Consider the following 16,857-nt stretch of genomic DNA (forward strand, 5'->3'; position numbering starts at 1 on the left):
CAGGGCACTAAGCAGGGACACAGCTCCCACCTGTTCTCTACAGTAGGGAGAGTGAACCCCTGACCCGGCCTCTTTGCTCATCCTGAAATGCCTGAGAGCAGAGCCTTGGAAGGCGATGGCAGAATCTTAAAGGCAGTGTGTTCACTTTGGGAGGTGGCACTAAGGACTGAGCTTGGCCACTCTGAGCTTAGCTGCATCGCTTGCCCCTCTACAGCCTAATGTGAGGCCAAGCTTCCAAGTTCGTGTGTCTCAGTGAGAACCTGCATGTCAGAGGGAAGAGTCGTCTGCAAGATCAGCTTGGGTTGTGTTTCATTAATGGGAGCACAGGTGTGTGTCTATGCAAACCTGAACCTTGGTTAAGTTGTGTCAGCAAGGAAGAGTTTCTGAAGGGAGGGAGTAAGCTGTGTTGCAAGGTTTTACAGATCAATACCAGAGCTATGGAGTGGATTCTGCGGTTTTGCAGTCCCTGACTCTGTAGCTCACACTGACTCACCCAAGTCCTTCTGCCAGGAGTTCGCTGTTGTGGCTGCTAGTCCAGTATTCTAGGGTCAGGTATTGGATGGCATACATTTGAAACAAACACTGCAGATCCATGCAGGAGGCAGACACATCAGAGACACGTGGTCACAGGCCAAGGAAGCCATGAGAGGACGGCAGAGGGACTGTCTCTCACTGCAACATGATGTCTTTCAGGTTCTCCTGCAGGATCATGTCCTTCACAGCATGAAACTAGACAGGATGCTCTTGGTGTCTATGGCAGTGGTGAAGTGGTGGAACAGGGCTTGCTCAGTTCTTGAGCTTCCTGTCAAAGCACTGCACTAGGTAGTGCTGGACATCCTCCAGCCATGCGGGGTCACCCTTGAAATCAGGGAAGAGCTTCTAAATGCTCACCAACTTCACCTTCTCCACCAGGAGGTCCATCGTGTTGAGGAAGAGGATGATAGAAACATTGAAGAAGAGCTTGTTGTTGATGATGGTCTAGAAGATGTTCATGGACTCCACCAGCCAGCTGGTGTGCCTCACCTCCATGAGGACCTGGTTGTACTCACTGGAGGACTCCATGAACAGGATGGATGTGATCCCAGGGAAGCACTGGAACCACTTCTGGCGCTGCAACCTCTGGCCACCCACATCCACCATCTTAAATGAGATTTTCTTTATAATAAAGTCAATTTCAATGCTTCCCTTGGTGGCCTTTCCAGCCAGCTGGATGTCTTGTTTACTGGGGAAGTAGTTCAGTTGGCCAATGCAATCTAAGTTATCCAGGAAGTACTTCACTGATTCACCAATCTGTAACTCACTTTTGCGGCTGAAGGCTTTCCTGATCCCCGAGTCTCTCCAGAGTGCACGCAGCACTGGCACATGGAACTGGAAGGTGGCAGGCTCCACAGGCAGGCCTGCCTTGTTCTCAAGGCCATCAGAAACATCCCTGCTTCTCCTTCTCGGAGTGCTACCAGGGGATGCTGAGCTTGTCCGGAGGGTCTACAAGATCCTTGGGCCTCGCCATTAAGTTTGCAGGCAGTGCATACCTCCTTGTCTGTTCTGGCAGGAGGGTCTCCAGTCTCAGGACCACAGCTAGAATCTTCTGAGAGGAAAGCCTCAATTGGGAGACTGCAGAGATCAAAGTAATCTTAAGGAAGTTGTTGAAGATGGATGGTGTAGAGGAACTCCAGCAGCTCCTTCTGGTGGAACTCCAGGCCCTGGATGATGTGCATCTGCTTGAGGAAGGTGGACTTGCTGCTCTAGCCTGCGCCCAGCAGCAGGATCTTGACCAGCTGCCACAGCTCAGCATTGATGTCTCAGTTGTGCCACCAGGCCTGGTGCTTGAGTCACGCACTTTGCCTGCCCTGTGCTCTCAGTCTAAGGCCTCTAAAGGCAACAAGCAGCTGCTGAGTGTCTGCACTATCTGGACACGGCCTTCCTCAGGCCTCGGCCCTGACCCACTGGGGGCCTCACGCCATGCACACCCCTCAGCTGGCACGGCCCTCCCTGACCACACTCTGCCCTGCCTGCCTCTCCCTCAGGCTGTGTCCACCTTCACCGCTGCTGCCCAGAGGCTTTCACTCACCTGGCCAGCTGAGGGGCGGAGGGGAAGGCGAAGACTAGCTTCTCAGATTCAATTCTGGGCCCTTCAGGGTTTGTCTCAAATAGCTAATAATGAGAATATGATATTTATGGTTAATAAGTTATTGTCTCATAAACATAATATTCCTTGTTTATTCCTTCAGATTGCTAAAGCACTTATGGGTCCTTTAAGAGATATGGGCAAGACATTTGCTGTATGCTAAACTGTTAGGGGAAAAAAATTGAAGCATTCTAAGATGTTTCTAATTTGTATATGTAATAAATTGTCTCATGTTAACAACACAAGGATATAAATTCACAAAGTAAGTCTTGAAAAAAATCTATCTTGTATATTTAATTTCAGGTAATAGAAAAAACAGAAACAAAAACTGACAAATGGGAAGCAACTCTACTTAAAGATTCTATGGGAGGAAATCATAAGTCAGGAAGTTGCTGCTGTTCCAAATCCCCCTGATGAAGTGTAATCCCATTTCCTTTAGGACAGGCTTCCTGGGAGGATGAAGACCATCTGCAGATGTGGACTGTAACACCCTGATATCCTAGGATGTGCATCTGAGGCTCCCAGTCAGAGAAGTGCAAGCCATCTCTGGTAAACCAACAGAATAGTTCCAGAGCTGTCATAGCAAGAAGCTCTCAGATAAAAGCCTGATGCACAGAGGTGTGAGCATGTGCACAGCTTATGGCCAACTAAAACGTGTTTCTAGTATTGGTCATCCTAGTAATCTTTCCCACTAGTTCCTTCTGAAAGCTTACACATGCTTCCTAAATCATAAGGATACTTCCAAAGTCAACAGTGGATTCCACCTGGAATAAGAGGAAATCAATCTGGTGGTTCCAAAGAAAACTGGAAATGGTTTTAGCTGAAGACCCAGCTATATCACTTCTGGGCATACATCCAGAAATGTATTGACATATAAAAAGGACACATATTCCACTATGTTCATAGCAGCCTTATTCATAATAATCAGAAGCCAGAAAGAACCCAGATGCCCCTCTATGGAAGAATGGATACAGAAAGTATGGTTACAGAATGGAGTACTACTAAGCAATCAAAAAACCAATGACTTCATACAATTTGCAGGCAAATGGATGATCTAGAAAATATCCTGAGTGAGGTAACCCAGACACAAAGGAACACACATGGTATTTGTTTACTGAAAAGTTGATATTTGTCATAAAGTTCACAATGTCCATGATACAACCCACAGACACTATGGAGCTTAGAAGGAAGGGAGACCAGGGCATGGCTGCTTCAGTCCTGCATTGAGGGGGTAACAGGATGATGGTGGGAGGTGGATGTAGAGGAGACCTGGGAGAGAGAGAGGTGAGGGAGGAAATAAGGGGGCAGTATTAGGTACTGGAGAGGATAGGAGAAAAGGAAAGAGGGTCTGGAAATGGAACAAAAATGTGTAGCAGGGGGGATGAGGAACTGGGTTAGCCACGTGAGGGACCCAGACACCAGGGAAACGTGAGGTTCCCAGGACCCAAGGGGGAGGACTTTAGCCCTAATGTGCAGAGAAAGGGGAAACAGAACCTGTAGAGACCACATCCAGGGTATAGGTACACCTCCACACACTTAAACAACCCTGAGACCCCCCTCCTTAAAGGGATGATGCCACACACTCATTTTGAAATTTTAACCCATAAATGTTCCTCAGCAAAGTAATAACAGGGACAACAAATGGAGCAGAAACAGAAGGAAGGGAAACAGAAGGAAGGGACTGCCCTACCTGGGAATCCATCATAATTGCAGACACTGATGGTGTGGTCAAGAGGTGTTTGCTGACAGGAACCTCTTGTGAAGGTTCTTAGGGAAGTCCAGCAGGCAACTTACCCTTGGTGCCACCCATTAGACTGAGGTCAGGGAAACTGGTGGAGAAGCTAGGGGAAAAGCTGAAGGGTCAAGGGGAATTGCAACCCCATTGGAAGAACATCTATTGCCAGGATCACCCAATGTTCCCAGTGAGTACACGATAAACAGAGGAGTGTACAGGGAGGGATCTTTAGCTCCAGATACATTGTAGCAGAGAATGGCCCTGCCGGACAGCAATGGGAGGAGAGGCCCTGAGACCTGTCCAGGATTGATGCCCCAGGGTAGTGGAATGCTGAATCTGTAGGGCAGGAAAGGGGGATAGGGGAGGGCCCTCATACAGGCAAAGGGGAGGGAGAAAGGGACGATGTGGTTTGAGGGGTTGTTAGAGGCATAACCAGGAATTGGTATATCATTTGAGATGTATTCGAAAGGAATGATTAATAAATACATTTAAAACAATACACATATGCCAATCATTCAATTTTCACAATGAAGACTCAGGTGCCAGATGCTGGGGTGAACACCTGCCAGGTCAGAGAGGCAGGGAAAGCCCTCAGCTGACTTTGCTACTTCACTGTCCTCCCAGAAGGAAAGCATTCTTTAACCCTCTCAAAATTGTTTTAAATATCTTTCAACTTAAAGACCTTCCTTTTGTTTAGTTATATTGATTCCATTTCAACTGGTTCCTTGCTCTGCCTCTTGTCTTGGAGTTGGCATTCTTTTGCCCTGCAATAAAGGTGTGTACTTGAGCTAAGCCAAAGAACAATAAAGTACTTGTTTACAGTAAACAGAAAGCTGTTGGGTTAAAGGTCTGAGCTAGTTCTGAGCTACACCATAAAAAAATGTATTCTGTAAATAACACAATCTTGGGGTTTACAATGTAAATGAATAAACTGCAACATAACTTAGTAGTGTTCTCTCTGCTATAGAAATCATGATGGGAACACCATGGTCCCAAAGAAAATCAGAACTGGACTCTTGAAGCTGTTGCACATGACCAACAAGTACCTAAAAAGTACCAAAGAGACTCCTAATCCTTATCACAAGGGATAAATTACCCATTCCTCTTGTCACATATTTTAGGCCAAGATATCACCATTCCTGGCCTTGGCTCTTTGTCCTAGGTGCTGCTGAAGGGAAGGGTTGGTGTCCAGGGTTCACCCAACAAACCACAGGAACACTGAATTAAGTTAAACAGTGAAGGTTTGATGAATACACACCCCAAGATGGAATGAGGGCAACAGCTCAAACCTGAGCAGAAGACATTGCAGCAGGGAATGACCTTGCCTCAACAGGTGGGCGACCCTTAGTCCCATAGAAGATTGATCCCCTAGTAGAGTGGAGTGCTGAAGCAGTAGGGGAGGAGATGGTGCATGGGTGGGGGAGCACCATCATACAAGCAAAGGGCCCTGACTCCAGACATTTTAGATATAATAGTACATATTGACCTTGAATTTGATAGGTACTAGGTGAAGGATATACATGTGAAATTTCCTGATTAAAATCCTCACAACATACAGTACATAACATGGTACATGGACAGCATGACCCTGGTCTCAGTCAAGATGTTTTTCTTTTGTTTTACATGAAGGACTTGGAGGCATGTGACAACAACAGTATGAAATAAATGGCGAGCAATTGACAAATTTGCTACAGTTATGCAATGGCACAAAAAATTATCAGAAAAAATGTATCATTATGAAAAATTTCTGCATGACCTTATCATGTTTAGACAAGTTCTGTGGCCTCAACAGGTGATCCTTAGAAGTAGAACAGAAAAGGTGTTTGTTGCCTGAAATGAGGGGCCTGAGCAGTGTTGCTCAGCCTTCTCAGTGACAATTGCACCTCACTCTGTCCCTGCAGGGGATCCCAAACAGTCCTTCCAACTTCCCTGTGAACCAGTCTAGGCACACAAAGGCCAGGAACCAGTGCTGGTGTCCCACTCCTCACTTATGCTCCATGTTCAACAATGTACATGTACAACACTGTACAAATACAGAGTGGCCACTTGACATTGATACTCTTCACATCTGACTGAGGGCAGCAATTGCTTGACTACACCCAAATCTATAAAATATGTGGGCACTAGGGAAGTATATCAAGATAAAGCTAGGAGAGAGGTGCATGAACTCTGCCCTGGATTGAATGCAGAAATGTGGGGGTGGGAGACACATGTATGGTTAAATATCCCACTGAGTTCACATTGTATCTTCTTCATTAACTCTCAGGGCAAGGAAGTGTGGTATCTCTGATGGTGTCTGTCAAGTCCCATGAAAAGTTCACTGGCTTTTGGCCTCAGCACTTGATATGTGGTGATGTGGCAGTGGCACTCAGGAGAGCTAGAGATTGTAACTGCACTGTATCATGCTAGCAGCAGTGGATAATATTCAGTTGTCCAGATGGTGATACACACTCTCATTATTTCTTTTTTTTAATATTTTTATTTTCTATATTCTTTGTTTACATTCCAAATGATTTCCCCTTTCCCAGATCCCCCCTCCCCATATGTCCCATAAACCTTCTTCATTTTTTAATGTGAACCCAGGGCAAAAGAGAACAAAATCCTTAGAAAAGAAAGAACATTTCCCCTTCTCCATCTTCCCAGCTAGAAACACTTGTAGAGAGAAAATGGTAAGTTCATTAAAACAGACAAAGATTGGTAGGTGAGGCCTTGGATGGAGGATGTGTTTCAGTGTTTTTCTCTGAAATCCAGTCTTAAAAATTCCATCTCATCCTCTACCTGGCCTCCCAGGCTAACCTTCACCTCAGATAATCCTGCTTCCACTTTACTGTTGTTAGGCTTACAAGTGGGGCTCCTAGGAATGGTAGGACAGGACTAGTCACTGACAGAGACCTGGGTTTTCTAATGCTGAGGTGTGTACCCACCAGTGTAGCTACAGACATTTTGTTCTATGTCAGCTCCCTAGTTCAGATTGCTGCTATAATGTGCCTGCCAAATCACTGACACAGAAAAGTAACTTGTCTCAGAGGAAGGTCATGTTGACACATACTCTTAAGTTATTTATGACATTTGTTCAACTTATCATGGTCAACAAAATTTACACAGGACCCATCAAATTAATGGTCAATATACAATCTTATATCTAAAATGACCTGATCAGAAATGAGCCCTGGACACTTCCAACAATTTCAGAGAAGCTAAGTGTACTTTGGGTTTGTTTGTTTGTTTGTTTTTGTTTTTTGCTTTAGAAGTTGATGAATATAGATGTTTGTAGCCATGGCTCAGCTCCCAAAATCTAATATGTGGTCCTGTTCAATCAGTATTATGGTCTGCATTAATTAATCCATCCCTGTTTGATTGAGAAAGTTGTTTTTTCTGGTTTGTGGGGCCAATGATGAACCCAAGCACAAGATGCTAGGCCCTTGCTCTGTGCACTAACATACATCTATTATATTTTCATACACCCTTACCAATTTTGACTATTTTATTTTGTTCTGACATAATCTCATTGTATAGATTATAGAGGGCTATAAGCAATCCTCCTTTGGTGACACTGGTGCAGAAATGAGACACTGCCTGAGGGCCTTTCCATTGGTGGCTCCAATATTTTACTTTCCTCTGCCAACTGATCTCCTGACACTTGCCAGAACCATGAGGACTGCAACTAACACACACTCTCTCTCTCTCTTCTCTCTCTCTCTCTCTCTCTCTCTCTCTCTCTCTCTCTCTCTCTCTCTCTCTCTCTCTCTGTTAAGTCATCTTGGGGCAGCTTTAAAAAAGCTAAGCACAAGATATCATGAGTGTAGCCCCTAACACACATCCACATATTACCCTGCCCTGCAGGCTCTGCCTGGATGTAATTTCATGCACCTGTACCAAAGACAGGAGAACTTTTGACTGCACTTTAGAACTGGAGTTATTTCTCAGTACATTTTAAAGGTTTATATTGCTGAATGAAGAAAATTTGAGAAAGGATGAGACATTTCTGAGAAGCATTTGAAAAGGAAACCCTCAGTTAGAAACACAGGGATTACTGGGGTGATGGCAATTAAGCCTAAGTAAACCATGGCCTTGGAAGGAAGATGGGCTCAGTGGCTATGCCCCAGGAGAGTCTTCAGGAAAGAGCACTTAAGCTTCATGTTCAGTACAGGGAGAACATTAGCACGGAGCCAAGGGCTGTATGTAACCCATGACATCAGCAGTCCCTTCTTGAACATTCTATAGTCTTCCAGAGAGTTCTTGGAATGAGCTGTGATGTCACCAGTGTTGTAGCAACAGCAGAGCATTGAGGTTTCTCAGTCAGTGTCTAGAGGATACACTGATAGACATGTTTGCCCGACTCAGAAAACTCTTTCGGAGAACCAATGTGGATGGGAGAGAGACTAGAGAGAGGAGGAAGGGGGCTGGCCTTTCATCTGAGAGTAATGAAGGACAAAGGAGGTGGTCATGGAGAATGTGGAGTAAGTACTGGGAAGTGGATATTGAGCTTCCTGGCAGGGTGGCCCGAGCTGGCCTTTCTAGCAAATTCCAATTCTTCACTTTCACTGAGTATTGTGTTGTTACTTGGGGACAGAATGAGAGCATCAAGAGTCACAGAGGATCTAACCTACACCAATTTAGGGAAGGGCATCACTGCCTTCACTACCATGCTTCTAGCTTCAGCTTCTCTGACAATAGTACCAGGGAGAGATTTGGGCCCCTGTTGATAACCTCTTGTTCTCAGAACTACTCTGACTTCCTCTCCCTCAAAGTTCCCACCTTAGCTTTCCCACTGGTTGTGGGTGGCAGGAATTATTGTACTGTAACCAAAGACCTATCAGAGTTGATAAACCCAGCAGAGATTCCATCCTGTGGCCACTTCTGGAGTGCTTGTTGTTTCAATAGAGGAAATAGATCAGTGTGTTCTCCCCCTGCAGGATGTTTTAAGGCCATTTCCTGGGCCTAGAGTAACAGGATAGGAGATCTGAACATCATACAGCACTCAAGTACTTGTGAATAGTGAATTTATAGTGTGACTTGTGAAACCACAGGACTGAGGACTCTGAAGCCAAGTTGCTCCCTTTGCATTTGGCAATAAGCCAGGAGAAGCCATCTCTGTGGTCATCATAAGAATACATAGGGAGACAGAGAACACACATGGCTGCTTACATCTCCTAGTCTCTATAGAGTGATGGGAGAACTGAGATCCACTGAGGATGCATCTAAAGCCTGGACGAAACTCTGTGTGGTGTCACTGGGTTCTAGGCCTGTCGTCTACTTTATAGGCCTCAGAGTAGTCTGTCTATACTCTATGCATTCCCAACATTTAAGTTCACTTGTGTTCTTACCTACAGGGGCTGGCAGGCCAACATCATCCCCTGTAACTCTCCTGAGCAAGAAGCAGGCCAAGGAGGAAGAGGAGAGGCTGACCAGAGAGCTGCAGCTCATTACAAAAGAGAGAAATGAGCTGAGAGATCGCTTGATCTATGTCACAGAGGGAGCCATGAACAAGAGGTATGCATTGCTCCAAATGCTGTGGTGTTCATCTGGAGTCAATGCCACACTTGTCTCTTTAAGTGGTTGATCATAGGAAGGTGTATCTTCATGATATCCCTGGCTCAAACTTCATGTCCCTAAATACTTCTTAGAGGAGAGGCAGAACCTGAAGGTTGGTCAGGAGGGAGATGGGAAATGGACTCTTCTGCTTCCTCCAGGTCACAAGTGGGACTTGTGGTCTGAGTGAAGAATTCAGGGATAGAGGCAATGGTCAGTGAGTTCCCAGAGTGCTTTTGGAAAGCCCTTGAAAAGAGGTGCTTTTGTGAGGTTCTAGGAGCTGAGATTTTGTGGTGAGTGTTTGTACTGGACTGGCAGGTGACTGAGTGCTGGAAACTGCTAGATGCAGATGGAGGGGCGTGGTCCCACATTGTTCATCTCAGTGCTTGACTAGACGTCTGAGGCTCTGCCTGTTCCTCTTTCTCTGAGTGACTTATACTCTGGTACTGTAATGTTGCATGCATTTCTTCTGAATCTCGTGTTCTCTATGCTTCTGTCTCTGATTCACTCTCTCTCTCTGTTTCTCTGTCTCTTTTTTCCCTTACATGTGTGTACACATGTGTGTATATCTGTTTCTGTCTGTATGCATGTGAGTGTGCACATGATTGTGGTGTCTCTTGTGAATTAATTTTTTACATGTTTATATTTCTCTCTACTCTTTTAAATTCAGGGATCTGTGACATCCAGTGTACTCTGAGACCATATTGTTGCATACATTTCTGCTGATTCTCATTCTATTCTCTCTGGTTCTGTCTCTGTCTTTATTTCTCATTCTCTGGCTCTGTGTCCTTTTCTCCAAATTTGTGTGTGCCAGTCTATGAGTCTGTTTGCTTCCAGGTGTGCATACAAGTGCTTCTGTTTTGTATCTTTATATTTACCTCCCCACTTTGGAATCTTGTGGTCTGTGTATTGGACTGAGGATTTACATGCAGTTTCAAGGTGATGTGAGTCCTAATGTCTGGGAGCCCCCACTTTAAATAGCACTGTTCCTTCTCTTTATGGGGACATTTATGTAAACAGTTGCACCTCTTGGGCAGATTATAAAACATTGGTGATGTCTGGTCTCATCTCAAGAATTATGTGTAATGTCTGCCTCTGAAGTATTAGTTATCCAGGAATTATAATCCCTGTTGTCAAAACAGGGAAAATATAATCACAGGTGTCTAGTTGGCAACGACCTGTGGCCTAGGCTATTGAGGGCACAAGGGACTAGACTGCCCCTCCAGAGCTAATGAGTAAACACAGGGAGCCAGGGCACCCTCCATCTGGATACATAGCTTATGCTGTCCTTGGGAAAGGATAAAAGTTTCCAAAGATGAAAAAGATCCCAGCATGTAGAATCCAGGGATTGACCTGCCTGTGCTGGGAGTACAAGACCCAGTCTATGTTCATGTGTACTTAGAACGGAGGAGTGGCCCCTGGTTATGGAAAGCAGTAGCAGTATGGGGCAATACCAGAACAAAGAAGTGGGAAGGGGTGGATGATGGAGTAGGGGGAGGGAAGAGTGCTTATGGGACTTTTGGGGAGTGATAATCCAGAAAAGGGGAAAACATTTGAAATGTAAATAAAAAAAAATGTCGAACAAAAAAAAAAAAAAAGAAAGAAACACATTTTCAGCCAGGCCATGGGAGCACACACCTGTATTCCCAGCATTTGAGAAGTAATGGCAGATGGATTTCTGAGTTTGAGGCCAGCCTAGTCTATACAGTGGGTTGCAGGACAGAGAGGGCTACACAGAGAAACCTTGTCTCAAAAGTACAAAAAAAATATATAAATATAAATAAATAAATATAAATAAATACATGAATACATAAATACATAAAATACTTAGATGTATATGTGTCTTGGTTTCTGAAAAGGTGTTTTTAAAAAAAGCACATGTTCATGGAGTTCTATTTTCCTGGGGACAGGCCATACTACACACCAAATCCATTATATGAAAAATTAAAGTTAAAGGAGAAGGAGATTATGACATTTCTACACACCTTAGAGAAGGAGAACATTGAGGCCAAACAGACCTTCCATGATCTCAAGAAGGAGATTAACTTCTATCGGTAAGTACTGTTCATGGAGGTCACCAGGTGTGCAATGGCCATTTCTGACTTCCTTTGTTCCTGGACTGGAGAGTCTGCAGGTCTGATTCTACCCCTCTGCCTTTTAGCCATCACTGTGCCTTGGGACTTCTCCTGTCAGTTTCAAAGTCTGTAAGAGAATGTTACTCATCCTGACATTGTACAGGCATCATCAGGAGCCTCTCATTAGAAGTGATTCAGATCATGAGAGGGTTATGGTATAGTTCTAAGTCTGTGAGACTCAGGCATGGTTTTACAGGGCTAAATGTGATCTAACAAAAGGATACAATGCCCTGCTCTTGATTCTACTGACTGCATTGAGGGTATCTGCAACCTACTAATTGATGTTGCTGAAATGCATTGGGCTGTCATGGATAGTTTCAGATACCGTGTTCTTTGGAGAGACATGCAACCTTATTGGTGTTTGGGCTGCAGCAATCATTTATTTCTTCCTCAAGTTGCTATTCTCTGTTTGTGTACCTCTCAAGAATGTATTGAGATGTATTGCATTAGGTATTCCTGGGAACCTAGGTCCTAGTGGGTTTAATGGGACCTTGATGTAGGAATGGGAGGAGGAGCCTGCAGGATCTTACCATGAAGATTGTGTCTCTAGCAACCTGCACAGCCGGCTCCTGATGCAGAAGAACATTATGAATAAGAGATTGGTTACACTGAAGCAGGAGAACAAGGAAGTACATGCTGATTGGACCATCATTCAGCAATACCTGATTGACTTGAACCTGAATGTTAAAGATGAACAGGACAAGACCAGCATCCTCCAGGGCCAACAACATCAGGTAGGTACAAGCAGATCAGCATGGCTTATACTGACTGATAACATTTTCCCACTGCATCCATCTTTGCTTTCACACAGCACCATTCTAATGCACAGTCCCAAGCAGCCACCCACCTCATGGAATGTAGTTGGTCATTGCTAGGGCTATGCACATTCTGGGTTGTGAACCTCTTGAGATAAGCTTAAATATGGCAAGTATACCTTTCTACTCCTCTTTATTCTGAAGACCAGTAAGGGTGATAGATCAATATCATGCAACATTCCTACACCTGCTCATGATACGTGGACTACTTTACAGAGCTTTGAGTAAGTTCTAGGTCCTGTGTCAGAGGTCACGCAAGGGTCATGTGACTTCCCCAGTGGGAAGCATCTTGCAGGGTTAAAATTCAAACACTAATAAGAAATATGTTATTCTCCTTGTCTTTGATCTGTGTGGTATGTGGCATTTTCCTTTCCTCCTGTAACCCAGTGAAGTCTCTTCCAATTGCCCATTTTTTGGTGTGCCCTGATAAAAATGAGCAACAGCTTGTCAGCCCATGTAATAGGTTAATGTTGCTGGATATTTTGCTGTGCCTGCAGTTATAACAGCAATGGTGTCAGTTAAAAGATCAACGATAACATTCCTGTTGAGATGTTGAGAGGCAGCAGCCTGACAGCTGACATTTAGGTTCCGAACGAGCCTCTGTCTTAATAACTGCCTTCCTCTTCTAGGATGCAGAGAGTGTAGCAAGAGCTGAAATTTCCACAGCCCAGGAAGAGGGCCTCCTGCAGAATGAGTTACCACTTCAGGAAGCCCCTGATGAGCTCCACCCTCAACAGCCACAAAATTCCTTGGATGAGTCTTCTACCACATAATTGAACTCCTCAGGTTGACTAGGCACTAACTACCTAGCCAGTGAGCCAATCAATTCAGGAATTTATTCCCTTTCCTGTACAAACAATATCCCTTGGGGGAGAACTGAGGTGACTGCCCTGCCACCACATGTCCAAGAGAAGAAACAGACTGTATGTCCCTGTTGCTGAAAGTGTAGTGAGAGAACTCTGGTTCATATAATTTGCTGTTAGAGTTTTGGTTGCTGTTTGGTTTTTTTGCTGTTTTGTTACTTGTTATGTTATTGGATATTATATATTATTGTTATTGCTTTTTTTCTTCTGCTTTTCACTGTTTATAGTAATTATCTTTAAAAGCCTGTTTTTGAAATGTATTTCTGATGAATAAAATTTATTTGTAACTCCTCACTTTTGAGACCATATTACTTATTCAGGTTTTCTGTCCTATCCTGTAGACATAGACCTCACAACCACAGATGGATCTCTATAAGCCCCAGGAAGCCTGGCTAAAGATTGATTTCAAAGCCCACTAGGATATACAAGACAATGGTCTTTTGTATGAATAATGTGGCTTCTCCCATGGATACACACTTTAGGATGTAATCACTGACATACTCTCTCCATGCTGTTATGTATTCTCCTACTCCTAAAATATAGAACTCTATTAGAATGGAGACTGCAGCTCCTACCTATTTAATATAGCCCATGAATTTCTACCTTGAGCAATCAGACAACAAAATGACATCAAGGGCATACAAAAGGTAAGGGACAATGTCAAAGTATTGCTATTTACATATGATATGATAGTATACTTAAGTGATTCCTAAAGATGTACAAAAGAACTATACCTGATAAACACCTACAGGGAAAGTCTCTTGATTCATAATGAACTTAAAAAAGTCAGTAGCTGTTTTTATTGAAAGGATAAAGAAGCTGAAAAAAATTAGGAAAGCCACAACATACAGAACCCAGAATTAATAAACTGTATCTTGGTATAAGTTTATGCAAGCAATGAAAGACCTATAAGACAAGATTTTCAAATCTATACTCCAAATGCAAGTGCATCCACATTCATCAAAGAATCTTTACTAAAGCTCAAATCACACATTGCACCTGACACAATAGTTGTGGGTGACTTCAACACCCCACTCTCCTCAATGAACTGATCAGGAAAGCAGAAACTAAACAGGGACACAATGAAACAAATTAAAGTTTTGGACCAATTGGATTTAACAGATATATATAGAGAGAACATTTTATCCTAATGAAAAAGAATATATATTTTTCTCAGCACCTGATGGTACTTTCTCCAAAATCGACCATATAATTGATCACAAGACATACTTCAACAAATATAAGAAGATCAAAATAATCCCATGCCTCCTATCAGATCACTATGGAGTAAGAGTTGTCCTAAATAGCAACAAAAACAACAGAAAGCCCACATACACAGGGAAGCTGAACAATACTCAATGACACCTTGGTCAAGGAAGATATAAAGAAATCAAAGACTGTTTAGAATTTAAAGAAAATAGAGGCACAACATACCCAAATTATGGGACACAATGAAAGCAGTGCTAAGAGGAAAACTCATAGCCCGGAGTGCCTCCAAAAGAAACTGGAAAGAGCATACATTAGCACCTTAAGGACACACCTGAATGGCCTGGAACAAAAAAGTTAATTCACCCAGGAGCAGTAGAAGACAGGAAATCATCAAACTCAGGGCTGAAATCAATCAAGTAGAAACAAAGAGAATCAAACAAAGAAAAATCTGGAAAAAATTATCATGAGAAGGAAAGAGCTCCCATGGTCAGAGTTAACAAGGATTACCATAGAGAAAATGGACATCTGAGGGAAAGCAACTTACAGATACAATACATTCCTATCAAAATCCCAACACAATTAATTGCAGGTCTTGACAGAGCCCTTTTTCCTTTCATATGGATAAACAAAAAGCCCAGTGTCTTAGTTAGGTTTTCCTTTACTGTGAAAAGCACAATGACCAAAGCAACTTTGTTATAAGAGGCAACATTTAATTGGGCCTGGGTGTCAGGTTCCAATGTTCAGTCCATTAGTCCATTATCATCATTGAGAATAGAGCAGAGTCCAAGATGGTATGACATTGGAGAAGCTGTAAGAAGGAGCTGTGTCTTCTTCTGCATGCAAACAAAAGACTGTATAGTTTATAGCTACATGGAGGGTCTCAAAGACCAATCTCACTGTCACACATCTACTCCAAGGAGGCCACAACTTTTAACAGTGGTATTGCCTTGGTCAAGCTTATTTAAACCACACATTCCACTCCCTGGCTAACATAAGCTTGATCAAATGGATGAGTCTATTGTGGCCATACCTATCCATAGCATAACAGAAAATATTCTTAATCCAACTCAGAGGTCCCATAGATCATAAGAGGTTCAAAAATGTTATAAGTCCAAACTTCAAAGTCTCTTCTTACATTCACCCAATCTCTAAAGTGTAATCCCTTATAAAATCAAAAGATGTAAGTCACAGGCATCTAATATCACAAGATATATACCACCATTTAAAAAATGTCATACTGAAAAAGTACCAGATTAAAGCAAGACAAAAACACAGCTTCTCAAACTGCAACTCTAAATTTCCCTGGGTGAACCTATATGTTACAAATGAGTAGGCACCCACATTCATAAAATAAACTTCACTAAAGCTCAAATCATGCATTGCATCTCACACAATAATAGTGGGAGAATTCAACACCACATCCTCATCATTGGACAGATCATGGAAACCCAAACTAAACAGATACAGAATGGAACTAACAGCAGTTATTGACCATGTTATAACAGATATCAAAAGAATATTTTATCATAAACCAGAAGAATATATCTTCTCAGCACCTCATGGTACCTGCTCCAAAGTTGACCATCCTCTTGATCACAAAACAAGCTACACCTGATACAAGAAAATTGAAATAATTCCATGTATCCTATTGGATCACCACAGTCTAAGGCTGGTCTTCAATGGCAACAAAAACAACAGAAATCCCACATACACATGGAAGCTGGACTATACCCTACTCAATGATAACTTGGTCAAGGAAGAAATAAGAAAACATTTTAGAATTTAATGAAGATGAAGATACAACATCCCCAAACTTATGGGACACAATGAATGCAGTGCTAAGATGAACACTCAAAGCTCTGAGTGCATCCATAAATAAAATGAAGAGAACATACACTAGAAGCTTGACAGTACACCTGAAACCTCTAGAACAAAAAGAAGCAAATACATCCAAGAGGAGTAAATGGCAAAATCACACTTGAATTAGCAAAAGGCTCATTATCAGTCAGCATCTCTTGTCCCCACCCCATTGCCTTTTATCCCCAACTTGTTTAGTTTTGGAGGCAGGGTCTCAATACACTGTAGCCCTGGATGGCCTGGAGCACTGAGATCCATTGCCTCTGCCTCACAAATGCTGGAATCATAGGCATGTGCCACCATGGCCAACAACAAGTTGTATTTCTATTTTTACTTTTTATGTGTATGAGTGTTTACCTGTGTGTATGTATATATGTACACTGCATATGGGACCTAGTGCACACAAAGATCACAAGAGGCACCAGATTCCCTGAAACTGGTTCTGGGAACTAAACTCATGTCCTCTACTAGACCAAACTGTGGTCTTAGCAGCTAAGCTGTTCCTGAAGCCCACTCCAACATGATTTTTTTATAACTTAGTAGTATGATGAATAGGAACTTTAAGGACTTTCAGAAATGCAAAGAG

The 16,857-nt window shown here is 43.0% G+C and overlaps 1 protein-coding gene and 1 pseudogene across 1 annotated transcript; one reads left to right on the forward strand and one right to left on the reverse strand.

Moving 5' to 3' along the window:
• Window positions 1-669: 669 nt before the first annotated feature.
• LOC127677323 (guanine nucleotide-binding protein subunit alpha-12-like) lies at window positions 670-5,321 on the reverse strand (annotated as a pseudogene).
• A 2,636-nt stretch (window positions 5,322-7,957) lies between these two features.
• LOC127677781 (disks large homolog 5-like) lies at window positions 7,958-13,115 on the forward strand. The gene is made up of 6 exons (XM_052172786.1): window positions 7,958-8,038; window positions 8,125-8,320; window positions 9,194-9,353; window positions 11,303-11,446; window positions 12,078-12,261; window positions 12,972-13,115. Exons 1-6 carry the CDS (start codon window positions 7,958-7,960, stop codon window positions 13,113-13,115), a joined length of 909 nt encoding a protein of 302 aa, XP_052028746.1.
• Window positions 13,116-16,857: the final 3,742 nt, after the last annotated feature.

Source organism: Apodemus sylvaticus, chromosome 2 (genome assembly GCF_947179515.1).
Source record: "Apodemus sylvaticus chromosome 2, mApoSyl1.1, whole genome shotgun sequence".
Taxonomy (NCBI): Eukaryota; Metazoa; Chordata; class Mammalia; order Rodentia; family Muridae; genus Apodemus; species Apodemus sylvaticus.